This window comes from Rhea americana, unplaced genomic scaffold (assembly GCF_003343005.1).
Source record: "Rhea americana isolate MKP2758 unplaced genomic scaffold, rheAme1 scaffold_34, whole genome shotgun sequence".
NCBI classification, from domain to species: Eukaryota; Metazoa; Chordata; class Aves; order Rheiformes; family Rheidae; genus Rhea; species Rhea americana.
Window position 1 is genome coordinate 5,748,601 of NW_028186468.1, and position 24,990 is coordinate 5,773,590.

Sequence of the window (24,990 nt, forward strand, 5' to 3'; positions counted from 1 at the left end):
AAACTAATTGCCCTAAGAGATCTAAAAACACTGGCAACTATGTCTGCCTGGTAGATTATAAAAAGAAATACCTGAAGTAGTAGCTTCAAATTAAATAAAAATATCAGTACTAGTTTTCTCAAAACGTAACCCTTCACTCTATTGCTTCAAAATACATATTTAGAGACACTCTGAGAACATTGTATCTTGCAAGCATTCATTTTGAAGTTATAAGCATCCACTACTGGTTCTTTTCCAACCTAAGACTTTAAGACCACAGATTGGATAGCTCAACCCTTTTAAGTCCTAATTGAAAACAAGTGGCCTGTATCTTAGCATTCAGACTGCTGGAACTTGAGAGAGTCTATTAGCAAACTGCCAGGCTCAGTGTTTGGTGTTTTTTTTTTTTTTTTTTTTTAATATTGTTTAGAGAAAAAGCTAGGCAGATAAACAAAAATTAGGTCCAAGAAACTGAAGAGCAATTCAAAGATAGGAGATAAAGAATTATGCAAGCCTAATTATATAATTAGGTTTCAGCCATCACTGAAAGCGCAATTACAAAACTGTAAGCAACTTCATCAGTATATTCATAGTGGTGGAGAGCAGTTGCAAAGTTCTGAACTTGGCAACTCTCAAAGTAAAGTAATAATGTTTAAAGAAATATTAAGATAGTTAATGGCTTTAAAAATAATTTTAGACTGCTAAAGCAAATAAATCAAAGCTTAAAAATACAGTAAATAAGCTAAAATGTTTATCTTACAATAAATATATTTCTGATTTCTTCAAACTGTAGTTAGACCATTTTGTTTGGTTGGGAAGGGGGGGAAGAATTCACGCGGTTTTGCGTCGGCGCAAAAATATCAAGCAGAGATATTTCAGTATCGTGCTGGGTGCGAGAGAGACGCTCCCAGCACGGCGGGAGCTTGGAAACGAGCGCACCGCCCGCGGCGGCGCTGCGGCCGCCCGCCCAGCGCGCCGCCCTAACGCCGCCCGAAACACGGCGCCACCGCACGCGGGCAGCGCCGCCGGGCTCCCTCTCCGCCTCCCCCCCCGCCCAGGGACGGAGGGCCCGGGCCCAGGGGGGCCGCGGGGAGGGACGAGCCGCCGCTGCCCCACAGCGGACCCGGGCCCTGACACTCACCGGCGCCAACGGCCCGCCGCGCGGCGGTTGGGCCGCGCCCGCGCCCCGCCTGCTCCGGATCCGCAGATTCCGCGCTCCCGGGGCGCTCCTGGGGCGGCCCGCGCTGCGCACCGCGGCCCTCCCGGCTCTGCTTGCGGCTGCGGCCCGCCGATCGCCGCGCCTTGCTCCGCGGCCGCGCGGSGCGGCCACCCGCGGCCGACCGAGGGCGCGGCTTGAATCTGCCGCCACGAAACGCCGGCGGCTTCCGGCTCCAGCGAGCGTCTCCGCGAGACGTCACTTCCAGCAACAACGGCAAACGTCAAATCGCCCCGGCGAGAGGAGGAGGAGAAGAAGGAGGCGGCGGCGTCCCCGTCCTCCCCGCGCGCCGGCGGGGCCTGCCCGGCTCCCCTCGCCCCTTGCTGCCGCCGGGGGCTGCGGGCCCCCGTCCCACCCGGCGCGGCCCACGCACCGACTCGGGCCGGGCTCGTCGCGGCGGCGGTTGAGAGCCACGCTCGCGCAGGTACGGGCGAGGACGGGGCGGGGCAGACGGACGGGCGGCGCAGCCAATCAGGAGCCGAGGTTCTTGGGGCGGCCCTATGGCGTGCGGGGGCGGGACTGGCGGTCGCGTCGCTCCCGGTGCCGGCGGGGGCCCGGCCCCGGCGCCCCTCTGCCGGGGGAAGCGCGCTTGGGAGGGCCGGCGGCGGCGGGGCCCGGCGGCGGCCCCGGCAGGCTGGAGGGTGAGCAGCTGGGGGAACCGCGAGCGTCACGGTTAGAAATGAGGCTTTTCGGGCTCGCGTGGAAAAGCTGTGTGCAGGCGCCGCTTGCGACGCCGGCGAATAAACTTCAGCTTTGACAGCATCCCTGTTAGGAAGGTAGTGGTCACACAGCACCACCTATGCGGCCCGGTCACCACAAAGAGGAGGGTTTTCAGTTCGTCACGTTGTGCTTTATTCGATAAAGTAGAACACGGTAGCAAAGAAGCGGTTTTTTTAACCGAGGTTGCATTTAGTTTTTAGTATCCCAGCATGCTCTTCAACACTGTAAACAATTTATTATCCGTAATAAGGTGTAACGTGAGGCAGGCATGAGCAAAACTGAAACCAGACTCTGGCAGACATCACACAGAGCCAGAGAAGGTCAGCACTTTATAATTAAGCCTGATGAGTGTTTTTCCTCTGATAATTATTACAGGCAAGCCATTAAAAGGTTTTAATTGCTAGGTAAAGCTACATAATTGAGAGTATGGGAACATACATTTAAGTGGCTTATTCAATCTGGCAATTGAAGATGGATGTTCAAAATACATTTAAAAATACATTTCAAAGGTGTGTTTACAGTAACAATGGGTTTAGTCATCTTGTTTTACAAGCTAGTTCTCAAAGCATTGATCCTGGTTTACTACAAAGCTGAAAATAATTGCTTGCTTAGGAAAAATAAGACATTTGAGCTAAAAATGGCATATAAGCTGCTGGCTAATTACACACATACTAAGGCTTAAAGATTTCCAACAATCAGTTCCAGATAGGTTTAAATTGTATCTCCCTTTGTGTCATATATGAAAGTTTTTCAGTTGGTACTCAGCACAAAAATATATGGTATATCTTTTAATCAGTTTTTAAGTGACCAATTTTTAAGATTTATACTGTGATGTTTTTATAACAGTATGATAGTTACAGGAGGAAGACATACATTATAAGTCAGTTTCTTGAAAGATAGTATTTTCTCTCTTGGAGCCGCTTTCTAACATTAAGTAATTTAGAAGAGATTATGTTGTTGCTGATGTGTCAGAATTTGCTTTTGTGCAGGGAGAAAAGCCCTATGAACATCAGCAAAAACTACTAGTATTCTTGTTAGCTCAGCATTACTCAATAGAATGTGATCTGTGAGCGGGAACTACTGGTTGCATACAGCCATAAAAACATGAAACTAGAAGCTAAAATTTTGATATTTGTTTTAGGGCTAAGTAGGAATACTTGATCTCCTGCAACCACTACAAATTCTTTACAAATACACAACAAAAAGAACACCTGACTTTGGAGAGGTTTTGAAGCTAATATAAAATTGCCAAATGTTCACCTGAGGGTGTAAAGTTCACTTGATTAAATTATCAGACAGTCTCTTGATGACCCAGTTCTGCTAACGCTGCTCTTTCTCTCCCAGCTTTCTGATACATTACGATTATGAATCTTATCACAATATGATTTCTAATGTTCTTCAGAGTGTTGAGCTTGATGTTACTGCTTTTTTTTATATTTAAAGCATGTCCAAATAATTATTTTCAAATGACGTTTTTTGTCAATTTGGAGTTAACAAATGTATACAGGAATGTAGGTTTGTTATAATATAAAGTAATGTCAGAAGAGAGAGCAAAAATACTAGCAAAATACATTCCTTAATTTGTCTTATAAAAACTACCTCCAGAAGCAGATTGCAGCATTTAAGAAAAATTTCATTTCTTTCTACATGACATACACTGTTTACATGGAATAGGTTGGATCATTTCATATTTCATGAAATTTAAGTTTTGTTATCTCAGTGTTGTTACTATTTTCTTTGCTGATTTTTGTTGCTGTCTTGGTTAACAACTTGGAATAATGATGAGGAACTACAAGTGCACACTCCTAGTTCTTTCAGTCCTTGAAAATGATCTCTTGCTGTATGGTTATTTTATCATTTAGTGTAGTGTCAATGATATATATTCAGGCAGATTTATTTTTACACAGAGAGCTACACTGAGAAAACATGCAGGACATTTGAGTTACATCTACATTGTATGTGTTTGTACGTGTGTATACATACATACATTTTTTAGACTTAGTATTTCTTTGACAGAATTGATTGAACAATCATCAGTTCAGCCATTCAGATCATCTGATACCTGCACTAAGCAAACACAGACAGCCTCTAAAATTTGCATCTGCATGTTTGCAAGTATAATTATTTGTTGACAGTGTTACTCCCAAGGCTAAGGGCAAGAATTGGTTGAAGCCTCGCAAGATGTTTAGAGGTACCTGTTTACTGTCTAAATTTGCGTTTAGGTAATTAACAAGTGCTTACACAGTGCCTAGCAAAATGGGAACTTGATCTCAATTGAATTGTATAGTTCAGTCATAGTAGCCCTTTCTGAAATGTTGTATTTGTTCAAAAAATATTCCTTGTCCGTTTTCCTCATCCCATTGGAAATTCTCCTCTCCATTCCTAATACCCTGCTCAGTTGTTAATGCATACCCATAAAAACTGTTTCTTAACAGGGTTCCTTACAGCACATCTGTATGTAGTCTGTCTGCTCCAGGGTAGAAACAGCAGAGGTAGCAGCAACTGGAGTTGGGAGTGGCAGGAGACTTGATGCCCTTATGCTTGTAGTCTCAAATGCCAATTCTGGCACACTTGCCACTGATGCTTTTAGTGTTATTGTTACAGTTGGTATTATTGGTGGTGATACTCCCCTTGGATGAAGGTTAGTAACTCTTTCTCCTTGTTGTTTAAAACCTGAAAAGGTTGGCACTGAATTGCGTCTCTGAGAATGTCTGTTTTAAAAAAAATACTTCAATCTTGCTGTAGAATGAAGGATACAGAGTTCTTCATCTTGTAAAGAAATATTTACATCTTGGACTGTATTTCATAAATCAATCACAAAAATCAGCGTAAGTTACTAATGCCCACTTTCAGCAGACTACTCATTCTTGTGCTGCCATTTTTAAGTGGCAGGTTGCAGTATGACTTTCTCTCATGAAGCAAGTTCACCTATAGTGATAAAGGCTTTTTAAAAGCTAAATGCTGATCTCAAGAAAATGAGAATATCTTCTTATGCATACATTCTTGCAGCTAACTGTATATCCTATTTATGGTGTGATTCAGTAAGTTATTTTTTTTAACACTTGCCTAGTATAACTACTGATTATGGCTTAAGCTGTCTTCAGAATGCTAAAAAAACTTAAGCCAAATATGTAACTGTACAGGAAATGAAACTTAAGCCAACTATATAACTGTACAGAAAGTGAAAGTAGAGGTAGTGATGATTTTCTTTAAAATTTTGCATATTACTAAATTGATTATTACACATATGATTACAGTTTCTTCATACCTTTGGCCTTATTTAAATTAAAAGGTCAGAAAGCTGCAACATAGATATTTGACATCACGGAGTAGATTTTTTGGAACATATGACTGAATTCTACAACAGCAGCGAATAGATGTTTGTGTAGATAACTTTCACCAATCAGCTGAACCTTTGTCTTTCACCTGCCTCTATCTTGATTGTGCTTTTTTTCTTTCATTTCACTTCTCAATTCTTCTCCTGTGATCCACCACCTTATCCATAGTCTGTTTTTTCTGCTTAGGTAGAACCATTTCCAGCTATTTCTGACCAGAAATTTAACAGATTAAGCCCTAATTTTAATTCTCTGTGCTATCAGAAAATGAATAACTAAAAATGCAGGTACCATCCTATTAGTCCACACCATACTTTTCTAATTCTTTTTTTGAAAGTCAGCATCCTAGTGTGATTATTTATAGTGAAGTGTCATCATAGCAAAAGTTGAAAAATAAGAGCTATATCAATATATGTACGCTACTTTTTTTTATAGGATTCAGTCAACGTTCCAAGACTAAATTAGAAGGTCAAGTGTGATCTATACTACTTCTATCTTTATCTAGTGAAATATGAAATGTTTCATTCAGAAACCTTGATATTTAATAACTTTCATGATCTACTGCTTTTCTTACCATCTGCAACAAAAGCTGACAGAAAATAACAAACACACAGTGTACTGGTTTTGATAATTAAGATACTGAAGCCTTATCATCAAGTTTTTATGCTATCAGCAAATTTACTTTTAATCTTGCCTCTTACATTCAGCCTAATAACTTTTGGATGCTCTTTAAGATTTATTATATGAGATTATACCGCAGTCTTTTAAAATGCCTTAGAGAAGGGCATAAAGTAAAAAAGTATACCTTCGTGTGTTTCAATCTAGACTCCTTCCAAGTTTTCAGAGCAATAGACTTCCATTTTGGACAGCTGTTCAACACTGTAACTGTCTTGATGTTTTCAGAATTCAGCCTCAGTTTCCCCTTAGGTTTATTTCTTTATTCTCATTCACAGTGATTAAAAAAGGGTTTAGGTAGTTCACTATGTTGCCAGCAATTAAAAAAAAAAAATAAGCTATCAACATTTTCCACTTACTACTCATTTCTTACTTCTTTATGTTATCTTCAAGAATCGTGATCAGACCAACCATCTGATGTATTTTCGTCAATCTTTTTTTTAAAAAAAAACATAGCTATGGATGTTTAAAGTAATATGCTAGAACTACATAAACTAGTCTGTGTGCATTCACAGCAGTACCACATGGCTGTTTTTTACCTCACTTGTCTGTGTTGCCATGCTTCTTTGTGTTCAGATTAGGATTGCTCTTTTAGTAGCTGTATCTTGTTGCAGGTAATTCGCAGCATTGTGAGTTTTTGTAGAACAACTACAAGAATGATGAACAGGAAGTAGCTTCAGCTAGAATCCCAGTTTTCATTTCCAAAAGATATATACACTAGGTCCTAGCCCTCATGACTGTGAAAAAAAGATTGAAAAGATACTTTAGGTGTTCAGAAACAAGAAACTGAACCCTTAATGCGTTATTATTGAAGTTAGGAATACTGTAATAAGAAGCTATTCCCAAGTTGTTAAGTCTTGCCTTAATGTCAGTCCCTGCCTAATTTTGCATGCTGCTCACTGCTCAGGACACTTACATTTATGCTTGCATTTTATAGCACCTCACTGTTTCTAAATAAGCTATTACTGTGATTTTTTTAAAAAATCTGAAGGTAATCATTCCAAATGTTCTGATGAGTAAGTCGTTTTAACTTGCATTGGACATAGATTAATTCACAAGGATAATGTTTGGTACTGTTTGCAGAAGCCTATTGTTAATTTTACAACTCTTCAGGTGCAAAAATATTTGAAAAAGCGTTTTCTTGATTTCTTTTAATGCTTTTTGTTTTCAGTATTTATTCAGTTTCTCCACTGTGGACAGAATAATCTATCAGGATAATTTTGACAAGACTAACTTTTTTCTGTTCAAATCAATTCTAGGCTTTTATTTTAACTTTTCCAATACATCTATCTTATAAATTTCTATAAATAGTTGTCAGTTCAATATTTGATTTGCATTTTATGTCCAGCAGGTTTGCAGATGGGTCAGGGACTCTGGAGAGTTGCTAGGAACCAGCAACTGCAACATCAAGGATATAGCGGACAAGGCTATTTTACCAGAGAACATGGTAGGAGGATTGCTACTAACAATGTTTCTAATACAAGCCATCGCAAACAAGCCCAAGGAGGCATTGACATCTACCACCTGTTGAAGACAAGAAAATCTAAAGAACAAGAAGGATTCATTAACCTGGAGATGCTGCCCCCAGAGCTTAGTTTTACCATTTTGTCATACCTGAATGCAACTGATCTCTGTCTGGCTTCATGTGTCTGGCAGGATCTTGCTAATGATGAGCTTCTCTGGCAAGGGTAAGCAAATAATATAAAATCATCTGAATACAGTAACAGTAATTATTAGATTTAAAGTTTGTTTCAATATGTGTTTTTTTGCTACTGTAATACTAAAAAAAAAGTTTTCCTAAGTTAATTGGGATTTGACATAGGAGAAACAGTTTTAAAATGTATTACTCTTCATTTCTAATTACTAACAAGTATTAGTGGATATTACTACATATACAACTGTGCTTAATAAGTACATGTGTTACTACAAACTGATTGTTGGACATATATATCACAGAGAAAAACAAGATTTTATCTTCACTTTTGTATTGGCTCAAGGCACAGATCAAGTATTTCCATTATTACCTCTCTGAACCTCAGACAAATATCTAGCTTGAGCAAGTGAATTTATTCAGCTGAAGCTCCACTAAAAACGAATGGGAACTCAGCTACTTCCTATTGTTAATTATCTTGCAGTCTGCTTGTTTTCACTCAGACTAGGCCAACTCAAAAGAAGGTAATACATACACAGGTAGTTTGAGCTAATGCTGAAATTGGGAAAGCTTTTCTAGGTCACAGATATCTCAAAAGACATTTTCATGTCTTAAAATAGGTTGCAATTTTAAATCTGGTAGCTAAACTAAGCATTAACAAGGAAAAGGACAAATGGAGTTAAACAAGAGTATTGTACTGAAGTAGTAAAAGATATGAATTATAGTCAGTAAGAATGGAAAAAGCTAAAAGGAGTTCAGAAATAAATCCAGGAACAGTAAAGGAATGATCTGTCAATAGTACAAGATTTAAATTTCGTTAAAATACTGTTTTCTTTGGTGTTTCATAGCACTAGGAGAAAGTCATATGAAACCATATTTATCTTTAGACTAGATGGTCGGCAAAATTTTTATCTTCTTTCAAAACATAGTTTTATCCCTTAACTAACTTAAGGGACAGTAGTAGTACTATAATACATGGGTTGTTGTTCCAGGTCCTGTTTCTTCTCTTTCATTATGCTCTACAACTCTTCCTTCCCTCATCGTATTCTTTGGTCCTCTGCATTTCAGTTAAGCAGCTTCCCTTCCTTTCATGAATTCCAGGAATAGGATACCACAATTATAACAACTTAGTCACAATTCCTCTGTTGTTAGGGAGTGTTGTGTTGTTAGGAAACAGAATCTCCAGTGAAGGTGCTGCTAAGTTCCTCTGTTTATGTACACCGAATATCTTGACAGTTTGGTAGATATACACTGTAGTGTCCTGAGTTCTTGGTAGCAAAATCACTGCAAATACAATAAAATTCCTGCACTAAAGCATAGAGGAACTAGAGTGTCTTAATTAAACAATTATATGAAGTATATATTTTTAATATGCTTAAAATGTATATTTTCCTCAAAGTTCATCCTGGGAAATAGCTCAATCATTTTCAGTGAAACCTTCCCAAAAGTGCAGTCCAAGGCACTGCTTGAAAAGACTGCTTGAAAAACTTCCACCTAAGTAGATTAAGGTGGGCAAAGTAAAAATTGCAAGGCTCTCACTGTAGAAAATGTTGATAATCTTTTCTGTACGCATGGCTATCTGTTATTTGTTTTAAAAGTTGTTGTACAGGAAGCTTCAACATTTTAAATAAAAGTGCATTGACGCTCAATGTATTTCTCACCCTCCATTTTCAGTCTTTCTCTGTAAAAGGTTAAAAAGCTGTAGTCTAATGTCCTGACTTTATTGTTCATGGACTTATTTGAGGTTTATGTGCCTGAATATAACTTAAAGTTTTATGTTTTTGATGTTTGATCATATGACAAGGATATGTTTGGTAATGAAAATCTGTCCTGATTTAGCAAATTTATAAACCTGAAATACGCCTGTAGATCATCTCTGTAGACATCTTAGTCCTATGTATTGAATATGTTTGAGCTTAATGAAATAATTATTGAAATAATAGAAAATACAGATGAAATATATATGGAGGGTTGGGGCTGGATCAAATAACCCAGATTGGTAAAGGCTGGGAAAAGGACAGCTGGAAAGCAGTGAGTTAATGGTGTAATTTGGTGCAGATATGGCTTCCCACTCACTGCACAGTTGGAGCACAAAAAAAGAAACACAAATTTTCAATCTGTCATACTGCTGCGGGAGAACAACTTGTCACTGCGACCCAGTAATCAGTTACTAGAAGTGCCAGAAGTCTCAGCTGTATGGGTGTTGTTATGATGCCACCTGCTGGGATATTTTTTGAGACTGCACTCAAGTACACCAAAACCTGAATAATAATCATATAATTAAAGACTTCAACAACAGACATGCAGAAGGCTGAGGAACTAAGTATTAAAAGCAACCTATTTCTGTCTTTTTATAATATTCAACCTAGCTTTGCAGTGTTGAAAACATTTTGTGTGTGTAAAATACATGAAATGTAGAAAAGATTTTTGATATTAGGCTTAATTCTATTTTCATAGGTTGTGCAAATCCACTTGGGGTCACTGTTCTATATACAATAAGAATCCACCTCTAGGATTTTCTTTTAGAAAACTGTATATGCAGCTAGATGAGGGCAGTCTCACCTTTAATGCCAACCCTGATGAGGTAAGTGAGCTGTTGCTGACAGTAATAAATAGTTAAAATGACTGTGATTTTTGTTTGATGATTATATAGAAGCCAAGTTTTAATAGGTGTTTGTTTTACTGCAGGATTGGTAAATACTAAATTACAGCCCTACCTTGATCTTTTTTGCCTGTGATACCTGTGTACATCATTTACATGGCTTGCCTCATAAGCATTCTGCACAAAAGTCTGACCTATGGATGGCAGAAATTCATAATCACATATTTGACAAAGGAACAAGGGGCAGATCCTGTCTGAAGACACGGTGGTCAGTTTAGAAACAATTAAAATATACTCACATAAATTAAAATGCCAAAAGTGCTACTTTAAAGTATTGGTTTAATCCTGCTTCAGTTGACGTAAGTAAAGCAGGATGAAGTATAAAGAAACGCCAATTAATTCTATAACTGTTACATTATCTTGTAAAACATTTTTAAAATATTTCCACTGTCAATGTGCAAAATATTGTCTATGCTAATGTTATCAAAGCAAATGCCAAAAAAGCAAATAAAAACACACAATTAGTATTATTAAAAATATGTTCTACTGAACTATCCTAAATAGCAGTCTGATTTTATTTTCTTGGATGTTTGTTCTGTATAAACATATTACTTCTTCATAGCATATAATACCATATATTATTTCCAAAAATTATCCCTTACAGAACTAAAAGGTTTCTATGTATTAATTCATGTAACTAACTGGAAAACTCAATTTCTGCTTTCTCTCTTTCACTTATCAAAGAAGAAAAAAAGATGACAGTCATTGCCTGGGAGACATGCAGCTAAAGCTAAAGTCATCATTACACATACAAAATCAGACCTCTCCTGTTTCATGTTTCCTAGGAAAAGATAGTACACAGTACTGAACAAAACTAAGTATGAAATTCCTACATATGCACAAGGAAGTGGTAATTGAATAAATCCAAAATAGGAAGGATTAAGAGGCATAGAAAGATACATTTCTGGAGCCAGTAGTTCGTATTGCTGATATGATACAGAGAACATGAACTTGCGACTACAGGGTGAAATAAATAAAGCAGTCATATGAATCATTAAAATAATGTGACTTTGTTTACACTCTTGACTCTTGTTTTATCTCACATTTTGCTTGATAAAGAGACCCATTACTCTTATTACTAATCACAAAATAAATTTTTCAGTAATTTCTCTGGTATAGTGCTGCTTTGTACTACAGTACATTCTCCTGAGAAGTCCTGTCAGCAGTTTGTCACTCAGGCGTGATTAGCATTGATTTCCAATAGGATTTTAGTGAATTTAATATTAAATGAGAGACTTTTCAAATGAAACTTAATGTTTAGGTTACTAAAATGTGTTTTGAAGAGTGCATGTCCTAATCAAGYCTTAATGGTAACTGCTTTGCCCACTCAAAACTTTTCTTTGCCTTCCAATTTATCTCAAGATACTTCTTCATTAACTGTCTTAATCTATAATAGGCTGTTTTATTCCAGCCTAATGTTAAAGTAATTCTGGTAGGTTGAAAGCATTTGGAGTCTTCATTAAAGGCACTCAATAAAAGTGTTGTTATTTTTAAAGGAAATCAAGATCAGCAAATAAGAGCTATAGAGTAGCCTGAATTAGGTATTTAGTCTATTATGCGGCATCTGCTTCTTCTGGGTTCGTTATGGTTATGTTGTAACACTGGCAGTGTGAACAGTCTGCTTCACAACTAGCTAAAAGCTAGAAGAGCAGGGTATCTCCTAAGGGCTTCTGTTCCTCTCTCCCTGTGGAGCACCATAGCCTGGTAGGAATCATTCAGGGCCTGAGTTTAAGGAGAATTCACAAATACCATTGCTTTTCTTGTTTACAACTGTGATATTGGCAGAATTATTATAAGGACACTGTGACTGGAATATATGATATGACATTCCACTATTACAAATTATGTCTCCGAATTTCCTGCCAAACTCTGCTTTACATTTGATGACAGACCTGATCAAAATACTATAAAAGTAAGAATACTTACAGCCACAGGAGCAAGATTCTCCAAAGGACACCGCCCATGTCATGAAAATGGGTAACCAGGCTCCACAGCACCAGCTCCAGAGCTAGCGGTGGCTCACGGGGTAGGGGAGAGCATCTACACACTTTGTGGTAGGATTCTCTGGTTAGCCATTGTTGTGTGCATGGCGTTGTGATATCTGCTGTAATTTAATGTATTGATTGTGTGCATGAGCTTGCATAATCCATAGCAGGTGCTCACATTCTGCTGAAAGGATGTGCCTAATCACATTACGTATAATTTGAAAAAAACATCCAATGCATGCTTGATTTCTGATTTTGGCGTCTTTTTTTCATACGGCAGCACTGTTGTAGTCGAGATTTGAGGGGGGTGTGGGTATAGTTGTAGTATCAAGACTTGAATATGAAAATTATTGTTGTGTAATCTCCCTACATGGTCTCAGCTGTATTTTATTCTAGTGTATTGTGTATGTGAAGTGTTTATCATGAAGTGCTTATTCTGTATCACATATGCTTATGACTCAGAGTTTGTAAGCAACTGCAAGTTATTCCCAACTGTTTTATGTGCTGTTTCTGACTACCTATAAAATATACTTAAGTTTATTACATGGGGTTATATTATGATTTATAATTGGAATTGAAGGTGGAATAGATAATACATTTGTGAGGAAAGGAGATCTAATTTGTTTCATTCCTAATGATAGCAGTTCTAACGAATTCTGTCTAATAGCATTGATTTTTATGTCTCTAGTGAAACTGGGACTGCACTGAAACTCTCACACTTTAATGAGCTCAGAATTTTCTTCACATAGTATACTAACTTAATAAAATACAGCAGGAAGAGACATGCTTATACTAAGCATGGCTTTCCACTCTCCTAATTGTCTCATTCATTACCTTAGTTTTTGTCAGGGAAGTGAATTTTCGTCCTTTTCTTGGTTATAAATGAATTTTTAGAGACCTAAAGAAACCTTAACTGGCTATTAATTATGGATGGTCTGCAGATGGTAGAATATTTACTGTGCTGTGTATTTCTAATCAAATTTTTCTGGAAGGTCAACAGCTCGTGACATAAATAGAAAACTTACCTTTTTTCTGTAGAGAATAAGCCTTGTTTGAGATGCGTTGATTTATTTGTCCTAAGAATATTAAAAGTATGTGTATGTAGGAAGGGGAAGGAATTGTTCTGTGTGATTTATGTAAAAAGTGGAAATGGATCAGACAGCTGAATCCTTTTGAAAACTCTACATTTAAATAAGATAACATTAATCTTGTAAATTATCAGTTCTGCAAGCTGTATTAACATCAAAAATATTTCTGCATTTAAAGGAGTCCATCATGAGTTTGTACTCACTATTACACTCAAACATTCTAATTATAAATCATCTACAAATGTTAATATATGCTCAGTTAATTTCCTACTAGTGATTTCCTTAGTCACCCTCTATTTAAGCTAAACAAATAGAGTAGGTTTACAGCTATTTATGTTGAAGTTGAAATTTGAAACAGTAAGTGAAATTTGTCTTTACTGACAAAGAGTGTATTTTGATATTTATAAGCGGGAATTAGGTAGAGCTTCATCTCAAAACTGAATGCCTTGACAAAAGATGGCATTTAAATATTTAAAGAGTAATCATGTATATGTGAAGAAAAGTACTGGTTTCAGAAAGTTGTGTGCATCAAATGGTGGTTTTCCTTTGTATGTTGTAGTTGTTAGAATACACTACACGTACTTTACTTTAAACATGGAAAGTGCAATCCTGAACATTCTGTGAGAAAAACAACAGAACTAAACCAGCACAGAACTAGCCATTTCCACTTGCCAGATTCTTTATTACTCCCATCTGCAATTCAACCTGATCTCACTTTCCTAAACATGTCCTTTTCAAGCTGGTTATCCTTTACCTATTTTTCAGTGATTGCCTATCCAGCTTAGTATAAAATGCTTATCCTGTGGCTGTTGAAGAATGCCCTTCTAGATCCAGAACAGATTGATTAGTTTTAATCCATTGCTACGTAAGGAGCACTAAGACAGTGAAATCTGATGACATTTTGAAAAGGTGTTTTAATCTATGTGAAAATAAAATTAATTTGAAGGAAGATATAAAATGTCACCACCATAGAATATGATTGGTTTGTTTTTTGTAGATATCTAAATACAGAGGTCAAAAGCAAACATAGGTTTAATGTAACTATGGTACTGAAATGTTCTGAAAATACTATTAGCAGAGAAGAAAATTAATGCAGAACTGGAATCAATACAGAAGAAAGAAAATTAATTTGATTTTAGGTATCCTGTATGGATATAATGAATTGAAAGACTCCATAAAAATAAATGCTGTCGTGATTTTGTTTTGGAAACAGGCATAAAGCAAGTTAGAAGTGACAGTACTGCTACAGAATAAATTGGTAATAAAAGCACTGTGTGACTTGAAAAAAAAAAATAGTAACTATAAAAATAACATATTGAAATACAAGGAATTGCTTTTGTTGTTACTAATCCATAGTTATGTTTACTGTTTGTATATATAAGGCAAGAAACACTTCCATACTTTAAGATTTTATTCTGAGCTGTCTGAAATTCAGTTGTAACATTCATGGCTGAGTATGGCAAGGTATCTTTAAGGCATCTTTCCGAATTCTCTAATGCGAAAGACATTATAGAGACAAAGTTTCCTGACTTAAGTTAAGCAGATACAGAGCTCCTGAAAATCTTGGCTGCTCTAATGTTCACCTAACTATTTTTCCACTAAGCCAGGATTACAAGAACATACCATGTGGGATCCCCTTCTGTGTTTCATAAGCGTTACAAGACATCTTTGGAAGTGGTAGGCAGTGGCACAGATTTGCTAGCTGGCCTCAGTCGAATGTTTTCTAAGAGAATTACCAGATGACTGATAAATATTCCTATCATAGTTTTTAATACTGTGTAGAACTACTTATTTCAGCTAGTATACCTACCACAGGTGACCAATCTACCTGCCAAAAGTCATTTATTTGAAATGTGGGGTCCGAGGGAATTCATTTACAGTTTTACAAAAAGTAGATTCAATGACATGATGATAAATCCTGTAAATAAATGTCATTTGTTGTGAGCGAAAACTGAAGAACTTTGCAACAACAGAAGCTTGATTTCTTTTTAAAATACTTGTTATTTCTTGAGAAGAAACAAAAAGCAACTAAAAATGATGGTTTGCGTTGAAGTATACTTCAGTTATACCCTCTTTATGTTTAAAGGTGATAAGGAAAATGAGTAAAACAACATTTACTGAGAAAGATATTTTGAAAGTGTATTTACGATAGGGAGAAACGGGGAATTAGAGACAGAGAATAAGAATGCTTCGCAAAGAGCTGTAGGCTATCAAGGAGGCTCCTACACTAAATTGTAAGCTAATACAGGAAATAAATGATTTATGGAATTTATTGACACAGAGAAACCAACCCATTGACTCTTTTAAAGAAGGTGTTACTTTCACACTGTATATTCCATGAGATGCCAGATATTTTCTGGATATGTCACAAAAGTTCTTGTTAAATAATTGTAGCAGGAATGTGCTTTAGAAGTAAAGCGCTACTGAGATTTCCTCTCCAGGCTTCAGTTTATAGCAGCTTAAGCAAATGCTTATTACTGAAGCAAATACGTAAGTCTAAGGATATATGTAAAGAAGGCAGAGTTAAGTCAAAGATGTAAAAGACTAGTACAGCCCTAGTGTTTTGTTGTTTGTCATATACAAATTGCCAAAATACACAATACAATAAGCAGTTGATTTTCATTTTGGTCCTCTTTTATAGATTCCTATTCTAGATTCCAGAAACTATTTAACTGTATGTTGCCCATCCATATCATGGACAGAATGAAGTATGACCTAGTTTGGACCTAAACGAAAGCTTATAGTGCAATACATGTTTCATTACTGTCTTGAGTAAAGGCTCTTCCCGAAATCAGGAATCCTTGCTAAAATTGCAAGGATTTTTTTATTCTTAACTGCATTAAACCTGTTTGTTTAATTTGTAGATCATTAACCAAAAAGAATGTTTCTTTACTGTGTTTTTCTGTAAGTATATAAGCAAAAATTATGGACAGGTGAAAAGGGCTAGCTAGTATTATGGGTGTTTCCTGGCTATGCACTTCTATAGATGTTTTAAGTCTCTGTTTCCTTGTCTCAAGGCATATATATATATATTTTTATATATATGTGTGTGTGTGTGTATTTATGCATTTTTTATATTTTCTATATATAAAAATATATTAATATATATTTATATACTTTTTCTCTTGATAATACTGAGATTTTCTGTTTATTAATGTGTACATAAAACAATTTTCCAGATTCAGTCCCATACCTCTTTTATAAGCAAAATTGAAGAGCACTAGGAAGTTATACTGAATGACATGTTGCTCCTATGTCTTTATAGATGAAATGCAAACTGAACGGTCAGCCTTGAAAAATATTGTGAAGTCTAATATCAGAAGATTCATGAGGAAAAACATTTCAGACATCTTTTAAAGTTGAAGGTTGATTTAGGCAGTGGCATTGATGCATTATCCTAATTTGCTTTATTCAGAAATATACTGTCCAGCACACTGTAGATATTTTAGATTATATAAAAAAGAGATATTACAGAGCTATATAGACGGATTTTTTAAAAAAAACAAATGTTCAGAACCACCTCACTTCCTACCAAACTGAATCAGAAATAATTGGTTAGTTATTCTCAGGTTTAGATTTACTTGTTGAAAACTGTTAAATACTTCTAAAATCTATTATGTTGGTTTTTATGTCTAAAATCATGAGAAAATACTTCTCATGCTTTGGGATACTTCAATGAACAGAAAGAATCCAGAATACCACTGAAATATTTCAATATGAAATTTGTCATGTATATTCTGAAAGAAATGTGCGCTTTACAAAGCATGGAAAATTCTAGAAATGATAATATAAGTATAAAATATAGCTGATTGATTGTTCTGTCCTTTTTAACTATTTCTTTAATTAGGAACAGTGTTCTGAATTAGGTATATGCATATTTACATATGTTTTTATATTGACTGATGTTTTGAAATCAGCAAGTTTGTTTATTTTCATTATTACACATTTAAACAAATGCATTTAATGCATTTATTTGAATGTGGTACACCATATACATGTGAGAACATTGGTGTTAATATTTTAATAAAAGATATTAAAGACAAAACATATTATGACTAAGATTTTCTTATTTACAAAAGTTATGAAATTAAATGCTATGGTCCTTGCACCATTTTAAGTACAATTATAAAAATATGTAAACCAAAATACAGTTTGCACTGTAAAGTGAACACTACAGAACCATATTTTAGAGATTCATAATTTTAAATGTCCTAGTGTATGTGTAAAATCTCAGCCATAACAATGCATTAAGTTTATTTGCATTTAATTTATAATTGTAAACGGTATTGTGCATGTTGAAATGAGATTTAGAGGAAGAGGAATCATTCTACTATAAAAAAAGTAATTAGTAGGATTATATTCCTTTGTTGTTAAGTGTAGTACTTGTTCCTAAATCCATTATGAAGATTAAACTTAATTATATATAAATGTCTTTTATCTTAGGGGGTGAACTACTTTATGTCCAAGGGCATACTAGATGATTCGCCAAAGGAAATAGCTAAGTTTATCTTTTGTACAAGAACACTAAATTGGAAGAAGCTGAGAATCTATCTTGATGAAAGGTAATTTGAATCTCTCATGAGGTCCTTACTCCTTTTCAGTCTATAGCACCTTTCAAGAATCAGTATTTTACTTACATTAATGTAATTTAATTATTTGAATATGCACAAAAATGCAGCTAAGTAATGCTATTGCTAAAACTGAACAGTTACTTGGTGCTAGTATTGGTCTGACTGTAACAATTCATAAGAAATCTTGAAAATACCAGTATAACTAGTAAATCTCACATAGTGCACCTTTTCTGCGTTTACAATTCCAAGCACAAACTGTACTGAATTTGTAGTGTGCATTGCAACTGCGGAGGAAATCTTTGTGCTGTATGACCTTCACATTTTATAGCTATTTTGCTGCCTTTTTTGAATTGGAGTTTCTTTTTTTCCTATCTAGTAAGGGCGTTAATCAGGAAACACAGTTATCACTTTACCAAGCAATGATTGCTTTTTAGCTAATGTTGAATTATCGGATGTTTCTCAAATGGGAGGCACATCCACCCCGTAAGAGTCAATGGAGCATCCTCGGAATGGCGGCTTGTACTGCAATAGGGCACACTACCACTGTGGTAGCACGCACCTCCAAAATGCTTTCTCTTGCCCTCCAGGATCACCTTCAGGTTTGGGTAGTGCAGTATCAGGAAGGAGGAGCACCAACAACCAGCTCAAGCGAAGTTGAAAGAGGAGGAGAATAATAACTAAATAGGAAGAGCAGAGGGACAGCAGCACTTCTAGCAGGAATCCTCTCCTACTTCTCATCCTCATCCTGTGCCACTAAAGGAATAAAAGCAATCAGTTTGTAGTGTCGTCAGCACTGACACTCTTGTACTATAAAACTTCAGATTATCAAATTTGGGGGCAATAGGAAAAAATACAGAGCTATTTATCAGATATGACTGCAGTTCAGTTATTACCAGTTCCTACTACCATTCATCTTTCTTTTATAATAGAGTGTAATCAGGTACTCAAAGTAAAAACTAGGTTTTTAGATGATGAAATCCTTTTTATTGAAATACTTAAAAAGGATCAACACAGAAGAATGTTCATTGTTTTTCCTCAAACTTGTTTCCAAATTTGCTTCAGATTTATTTTGCACATCTGTTCACTTAGGCTAGTCTGAGTCCTTTAGGTGTTTTTGTGCTAAAGGAGAACTCTGGTGTGTTGCACCCTAATGGACTTAGTCTTTAAAGAGTGAATTTTATTTCACTGAAGCCTCATTATAACAAGATACTTCTGTAACAGCATGTACTTAGGCACCAAAATGTTTTTCATACACACAAATTTTCTTCCTTTTCCTTTCTTCCTGTGTTTTTTCTGGTTTTGTCAGATAAAGGAAGTGAAATCTATATATGTTCCATGAATGAATATGCATATACAGAAACTTGTAATTCTGATTAATATATATTTTTGTAGTATTTGGCTATTATAAATGCCTGAAAAAATGTGTGGTTATATTATTATCCTTGTGTTGTTATTTGTCTTTCAGCAAAAAAATAAAACTCAAAAGCTGTTCTAAAGATTTCATTTTGATTTTAAAATCTACATTTTCAAATTTAAAAAGTTAAAAGACATTAATTATGTGGGATTTTCTTTCTTCAGGCGAGATGTTTTGGATGACCTTGTGACACTGCACAACTTTAGAAATCAGTTTTTGCCAAATGCACTGAGAGAGTTCTTCAGACATATTCATGCCCCTGAGGAACGTGGGGAATACCTTGAGACTCTTATAACAAAGTTCTCTCACAGATTCTGTGCTTGTAACCCTGACTTGATGAGAGAGCTTGGCCTTAGCCCTGGTAAGGAAAGAGAACTTTGATTCAGTGAAATTTTGGTGTATGTTTAAGTAATGTTACTGTTCATGATGGTTTTAAAGTTAGTACCTAACCATATAATTCTGTAAGTACAGACACTGGCTTGAGAGAGTCTTTTGCCCGTGTTCAGTATGTAGGCATCTTCCATACAGGTTGAAAAAGGACCAAAAATAACACAGATTATTTTCTTAGACATAGCTGATAAGTTTTTTATGTTTTCTTTTTCTTCACTTTTGTCTGTGCTTAAGCTCTGTAGCATCTCTAAGTTCCCTCTTGCAAAGACAAACACTTAACAATTTGCCATATAGACCATCTCACAGAAATGAGAGGGAATTTTGGGCCTCACTGAAGTTAACAGGCATTTCTAATTGGTTTTTGGGGAGCCAGATTCCAGCAGCAGAATTGCTCACATATTTAAAGATAAGCTTTAGCTGAATCTTGGCATTAGTTTGCAGCAACTTCAAGAGTCTGTTTAAATGAATCTGCATAAAGTCCTGGGTGATTTTTGGACACTACAGAAGTGTTAAGAGATTTGTAAGTGATTATTTGGCAATATGCTGACATGATCACTTGGAAAATTAATTATATTAGTTTTTATGTCCATGCTTTATCTTTAGAGTTAGGTTATGTATGTGTACATGTAACTATAGACCCAGATGCGTGAGACTGTGAGATTCTTGGACAGGCAACAGTATTTTTAATGAGCACAGTTTGCTTTTTATCAATTTTTTTTTATTTTACTCTCTCTTGTCTAGATGCAGTTTATGTACTATGTTACTCTTTGATTCTACTTTCCATTGATCTAACCAGCCCTCACGTGAAGAACAAAATGTCAAAAAGAGAATTCATCCGAAATACACGACGAGCTGCACAGAATATTAGTGAAGATTTTGTAGGGCATCTTTATGACAACATCTACCTTATTGGCCACGTGGCTGCCTAAAAGCACAGTTCACTAGGACTTAAAATTTGTAATTTTCAAAAACTAAATCTAGTCAAGAAATTAATTATTTTGTAGAGATGGGGGTTATTTTAGTGCTGGTCATTCTAACCTCTGTATGCAATCAAAGATTGTGTGTGTAAGTGTGTGTATGTGTATACTACCTTTTCTATCAATTTACCATGGGAACTGAAGGACTTGGAGATCTTTCTTAATATTTTTTAGTTTTGCACAAAACAATGTGATTTGTCTGACACAGCCATTTATGAATGTTAAACTGACATTACAGTCTAAGCTGACAAAGTGGTGGATTTGTGCACTAGATTTGCTTGAAACTTTAAAAAGTTCATTCTTTTGAAAATACCATGTAATGTGTATATATTTAACTAAAGAGATTTATAATCATAATTATTTTATTGTAAAATATTTTAACTAAAGTTTCTCCTTTGATCTCTTAAAATAGTGTTGCTTTTCTTTTTTTCTGCACTTAAAATCTCTTTTTTTACAATGCTGATTATCTAAGATATGTGCGTTAGAGAAACATTGGACTGAACATTAAAACAAAAGTTATTCTATGACATGATAGAATACTCACAAAATACTTTACATCTAATACTATATTGACTAATTTAAATAAGAATATTGACAATCTGTTATTCACTCAAGTTTAAAGAAGTTTAAACCACTAATTTAGACGAGTTTACGTAGGAATAGTCTAAGGAAGTGGAGCATTTGACATGGCAACAGCTAACTTATATTGCAGACTGTAGTTATTGATGATGTAGAGCTGCAGTTAACTATTCAGCACCATAAACAAGGAAAAAACTCAACAGGGAAAGTGGTAAAGGGCAAGTAGCATGTTGCCTCTTTCAGCTGCTTCCCTTACTCTAGAAGTGTCAATGATGGTAATGCCTAGGCAAACATATACCAGGTGACATTGTTAAAGCTATTAAAACTGTGACTATGCAAGATTAGAGCTGTTTCAGACTATATTGGCCAACTCAAATACTAACGTACGCTTTCTAGATCTGTCTGTTGTAGCTAAATTGTAAATAGTACTAGGTTTATGAAAATATTTGAAAGATGGTTTCATTTCAGTCAGGTCGTGTCATACATTTTCTAACGCATTTAGAGTATTAGCAGGGCAACTGCAGTGGAATTAAATGAGTTGAAATAAGAGCTGTTCCTTAATTTTTTCCTGGTGATATTCATTTACATAAACATTCAGCCATTTCTAGCATCTGAATTCATCATGGTAACTAATAGATTTATCATTTTTTCCTACCACACTATGAGATCTGGTAGGAAAATATTCTTAGCTCTGTTTACAAATGGATTTTTTTTTTTTTTTTTTTTTTGTAGGTAGCCCATGGAACATTGCTATTTTAAGTATTTATAAACAACAATTCCTTTATAGTTCTGGTCCATATGCAAAAATGCATTCAGAAAGAGTTGTATGATAATGTAGAGTTGTATGCATTACCTTTAATCAAGTGTAAAATTCATTTGCATTTGTGTAGCATACAGTGCCAAAGCCAGGCAGCTGCAGTATCGCAGCAATCTTCCAGCTAAGTTTTGCAATATTATTCCCCTCTCTCAGGGTAACTTTTCATCATTTCTCTCTGAATTCTTTCATACATTTCAGAAGGCCCAAGAATGCATACATCAATGGTAAAATAACCTCAAACATGAATACTTCAGTTGAGGAGCTTTGTTTGAATACTTAAATATAACTTTTTAGATGATAAAAAGCATTAATATTAAACATTGCTTTAGCCACAGGTAGACTCTAGTCCTATAAAAAAACAAAGAAAAGTTGCAAAACTTTAACATCATATTCTGCAGAACCAACAATAAGGATAAGTGTCCATGCAGTGCTCTTGCATGAAGATTGCAAAATACAGCATTCTAGAAAATGCTTCTCAGAAGTTACACACCTTTAAAAGAATGCAAGAGAATTCAGTGAATTCTGAAATTACAAGTACTCTTATCAGGGAAAGTTTTCTTCTCATACCGCAAATGAAGAGCAAGGTCTAATGCTCTTCTCATTAGTAATTATGTTGACATCAGTGAAACTGTTTTGGATTATGCACTATGTATGTGTGTGTATAATTGTTTAACCTGCATTTTTTCTTAATTTCCGGCTACTCTCAGTATCCATCCTCAATCAGAACTAGAGCGAAGCCTGCAAGCAGAAAAACCTTGGTCATTCTGGTATCGTTGTGTACCTCTGTTCACAAGGTTTAGAAAGCCTCAGGGCCAGCGTAATGGCCAAGAAGATAAATCAGAAACAGGATGGTATGCTTTTGATAAGACGTAAGTCAGGGAGAAACAAAAACCCCACCTACATGCGTACAGATAACAGCATCTGACCTTTGCAATAGGATTTTAACTAGCATTAGCGTCAAACTCATGCTGTGCATTACATTACCAACTCAGAGTAGAAGAGAAAGCAGCAAATGCAATATACCAAGCGTGCAATCCCTTAGAACTAGCCGACAATAAGGTGACAAAAAGGTGACAATAGACATTTCTTCTGTCCTTGCTTGGCAGAGAAGTAATTTCTTCCTTTTAAGAATCTTGAAGCTAGGCAGTTTTCTGCCATGTCTTAAAAAGAAGAAAAATCTTAAGCACAATTTAATACCAGTTTTACAAAGGGAGAAAAGATGAAGTTTGAATTCTCTCAGTCCTCCAAAAGCTATTTGAAAGCTAAGTAGTGGGAAGGTCTTCAATGCACTATTGCTTTCCTACATACATTTTAAAAGAAATAAGTGATTGAAACATCATTGATCCTGATGTTACTGAGTGTGTTCATTGGTGTGCTGTGAAAAACTACTTAATCAAGCACTTTGGAAGACTTAGGTAGAGGATCCCAAACCTATTACATGAGCGTGATGGTATTCAATACTGCAAAGTGATTCCCAGATTAGGGTGCAATTCCATCACTGCCTGTCCTTTGAATTGACTGTATATTTAGTAAGTTGGTACTAGGTTAAAATACTCTATGACCGTTCTTCAGGAAACCATGGGAGAACTTCTCTCTCCCGGCAGACAGGTGGAATTGTGAAGGCAGAGCACTGGGGGACCGTCACTACTGCACTGCGGCAGCCTGTACACTGGCTATGTGGTGGATACCCTGAAAGCAGAAAAGAGGCTGCAGCGCCTAGCCCTACAAACGCTAATTATTCTGGTCTTAATCAACAGTGCAATTGTATTCTTAATGGCCATTTCTGAAACTGTGATAGCTTCAGTGTACACAGATGTGACGTAAGTACAATTTTTCTTTATTCACGCAGGTAAGACTACTGTTTGTGTATCCATGTAAAACGTTACACATATTTAAGGAGTACGATGTATATCAGATATTCACATGACTCGGTTATAGTCAGTGTCTGACATCATTTTTTTCAGAACTATTTCTAAACTTGTATAATTTTCATTCACAGTCTAAATAATAGACACAACTTTGGCTTTTCAAAGTAAAACAAAGCTTCTTCAAGTTATAATGACCTACAAAAGCCTAAACAATTGTAAGGTAGAGACAAAATTGCCAATTTTGAAATGGACAAGAAATTCTCTTTCAGGATAATTGTGTTTCAATTTGTTCTCCTCAATTTCTGCTCACACACGCACAGGAAAAGATAAAATTATAAACTATTTCAAAATACAGATTTAGGAAAATAAACTGTTTAACTTGGCAAATAAATGTTACTACTGTCTTCAGTATACTGAAGTTTAGTAATAATCATTATATAGATGAATTAATCAACAAGAACTGTTCTTTTTTGAAGTAATAGTTTTGGTTTCTGTATAAGCTATCATTTTGCAATTTGATACTTTTTAAAGCTCTATTTTTTAAAAATGAGTATTAAATTGAATACTTAAGCAAAGACTGAGATATACCAACTATCATATTAAAAAACACAAAATAATACAAAACTAAGCATGTATAAAAATCAAATTTACTTGCCTTATATTGCATTACAGTTGAAAATTTAAGAGAGAGTTCTTTTTCTTTTCACATATTTCATGTGAATATCAAAACTAATAAACATTCAGGTTGGTGACTTGTTCTCTGCCATTGTAAAATCTACCAGTCTAATCTCAAAAGCACTGCTAAAATGGACAAAGGACAGACTTTAAGGATTTCCTGTGTCTCCCATAGGCACATTATGGTTTCATTTTGGTTTAAAGAGAATATACAAACATTTATAATCCGTACTCAATGTTGAATTTAGTAAGTAAAGTAAAATCTATATGGTCTTCTAATATTATGTATCAGATGTTAGAACTTAAGACTTACTATACAATATACGTAATTAAATCATAACCAGCTATCTAGAATTATAGAAATGAAAGTATATGTAAAAGCTTTAAA

At 35.7% G+C, this 24,990-nt stretch overlaps 2 protein-coding genes across 9 annotated transcripts in view; one reads left to right on the forward strand and one right to left on the reverse strand.

The window, feature by feature from the left end:
* The window catches only part of CEP44 (centrosomal protein 44), a 15,644-nt gene extending 14,119 nt beyond the window's left edge, over positions 1–1,525 (reverse strand). For 2 of the 6 annotated variants that reach the window (XM_085311404.1, XM_085311400.1), the window contains exon 1: positions 1,121–1,520. The gene's annotated coding sequence lies outside the window, so the exon portion shown is untranslated. Of the gene's footprint in view, positions 1–739; positions 869–1,120 lie in introns of those variants that run through there. The other 4 variants (XM_085311406.1, XM_085311402.1, XM_085311405.1 and 1 more) reach the window with 4 other exon arrangements.
* On the forward strand, positions 1,382–21,028 carry FBXO8 (F-box protein 8). Of its 3 annotated transcripts, none has more exons than XM_085311408.1 (6): positions 1,382–1,619; positions 7,274–7,613; positions 10,034–10,160; positions 17,755–17,873; positions 19,461–19,657; positions 20,428–21,028. In XM_085311408.1, exons 2-6 carry the CDS (start codon positions 7,285–7,287, stop codon positions 20,613–20,615), a joined length of 960 nt encoding a protein of 319 aa, XP_085167534.1. In that variant the 5' UTR covers positions 1,382–1,619; positions 7,274–7,284; the 3' UTR covers positions 20,616–21,028. The 3 variants fall into 3 exon arrangements, with proteins under 3 accessions (XP_085167534.1, XP_085167533.1, XP_085167535.1); XM_085311407.1 differs by having other exon boundaries at positions 1,538–1,619; positions 7,277–7,613; XM_085311409.1 differs by lacking the exon at positions 1,382–1,619 and adding an exon at positions 1,753–1,836 and having other exon boundaries at positions 7,277–7,613.
* The last annotated feature ends 3,962 nt before the right edge of the window (positions 21,029–24,990 follow it).

Excerpts from the sequence above, each read along its gene's own strand:
- FBXO8 (XM_085311408.1), top strand. The coding sequence starts at position 7,285 with ATGGGTCAGGGACTCTGGAGAGTTGCTAGGAACCAGCAACTGCAACAT. Across the intron at positions 7,614-10,033 it reads GATGAGCTTCTCTGGCAAGG|GTTGTGCAAATCCACTTGGG; the intron begins GTAAGCAAATAA and ends CTATTTTCATAG. Across the intron at positions 10,161-17,754 it reads TTAATGCCAACCCTGATGAG|GGGGTGAACTACTTTATGTC; the intron begins GTAAGTGAGCTG and ends CTTTTATCTTAG.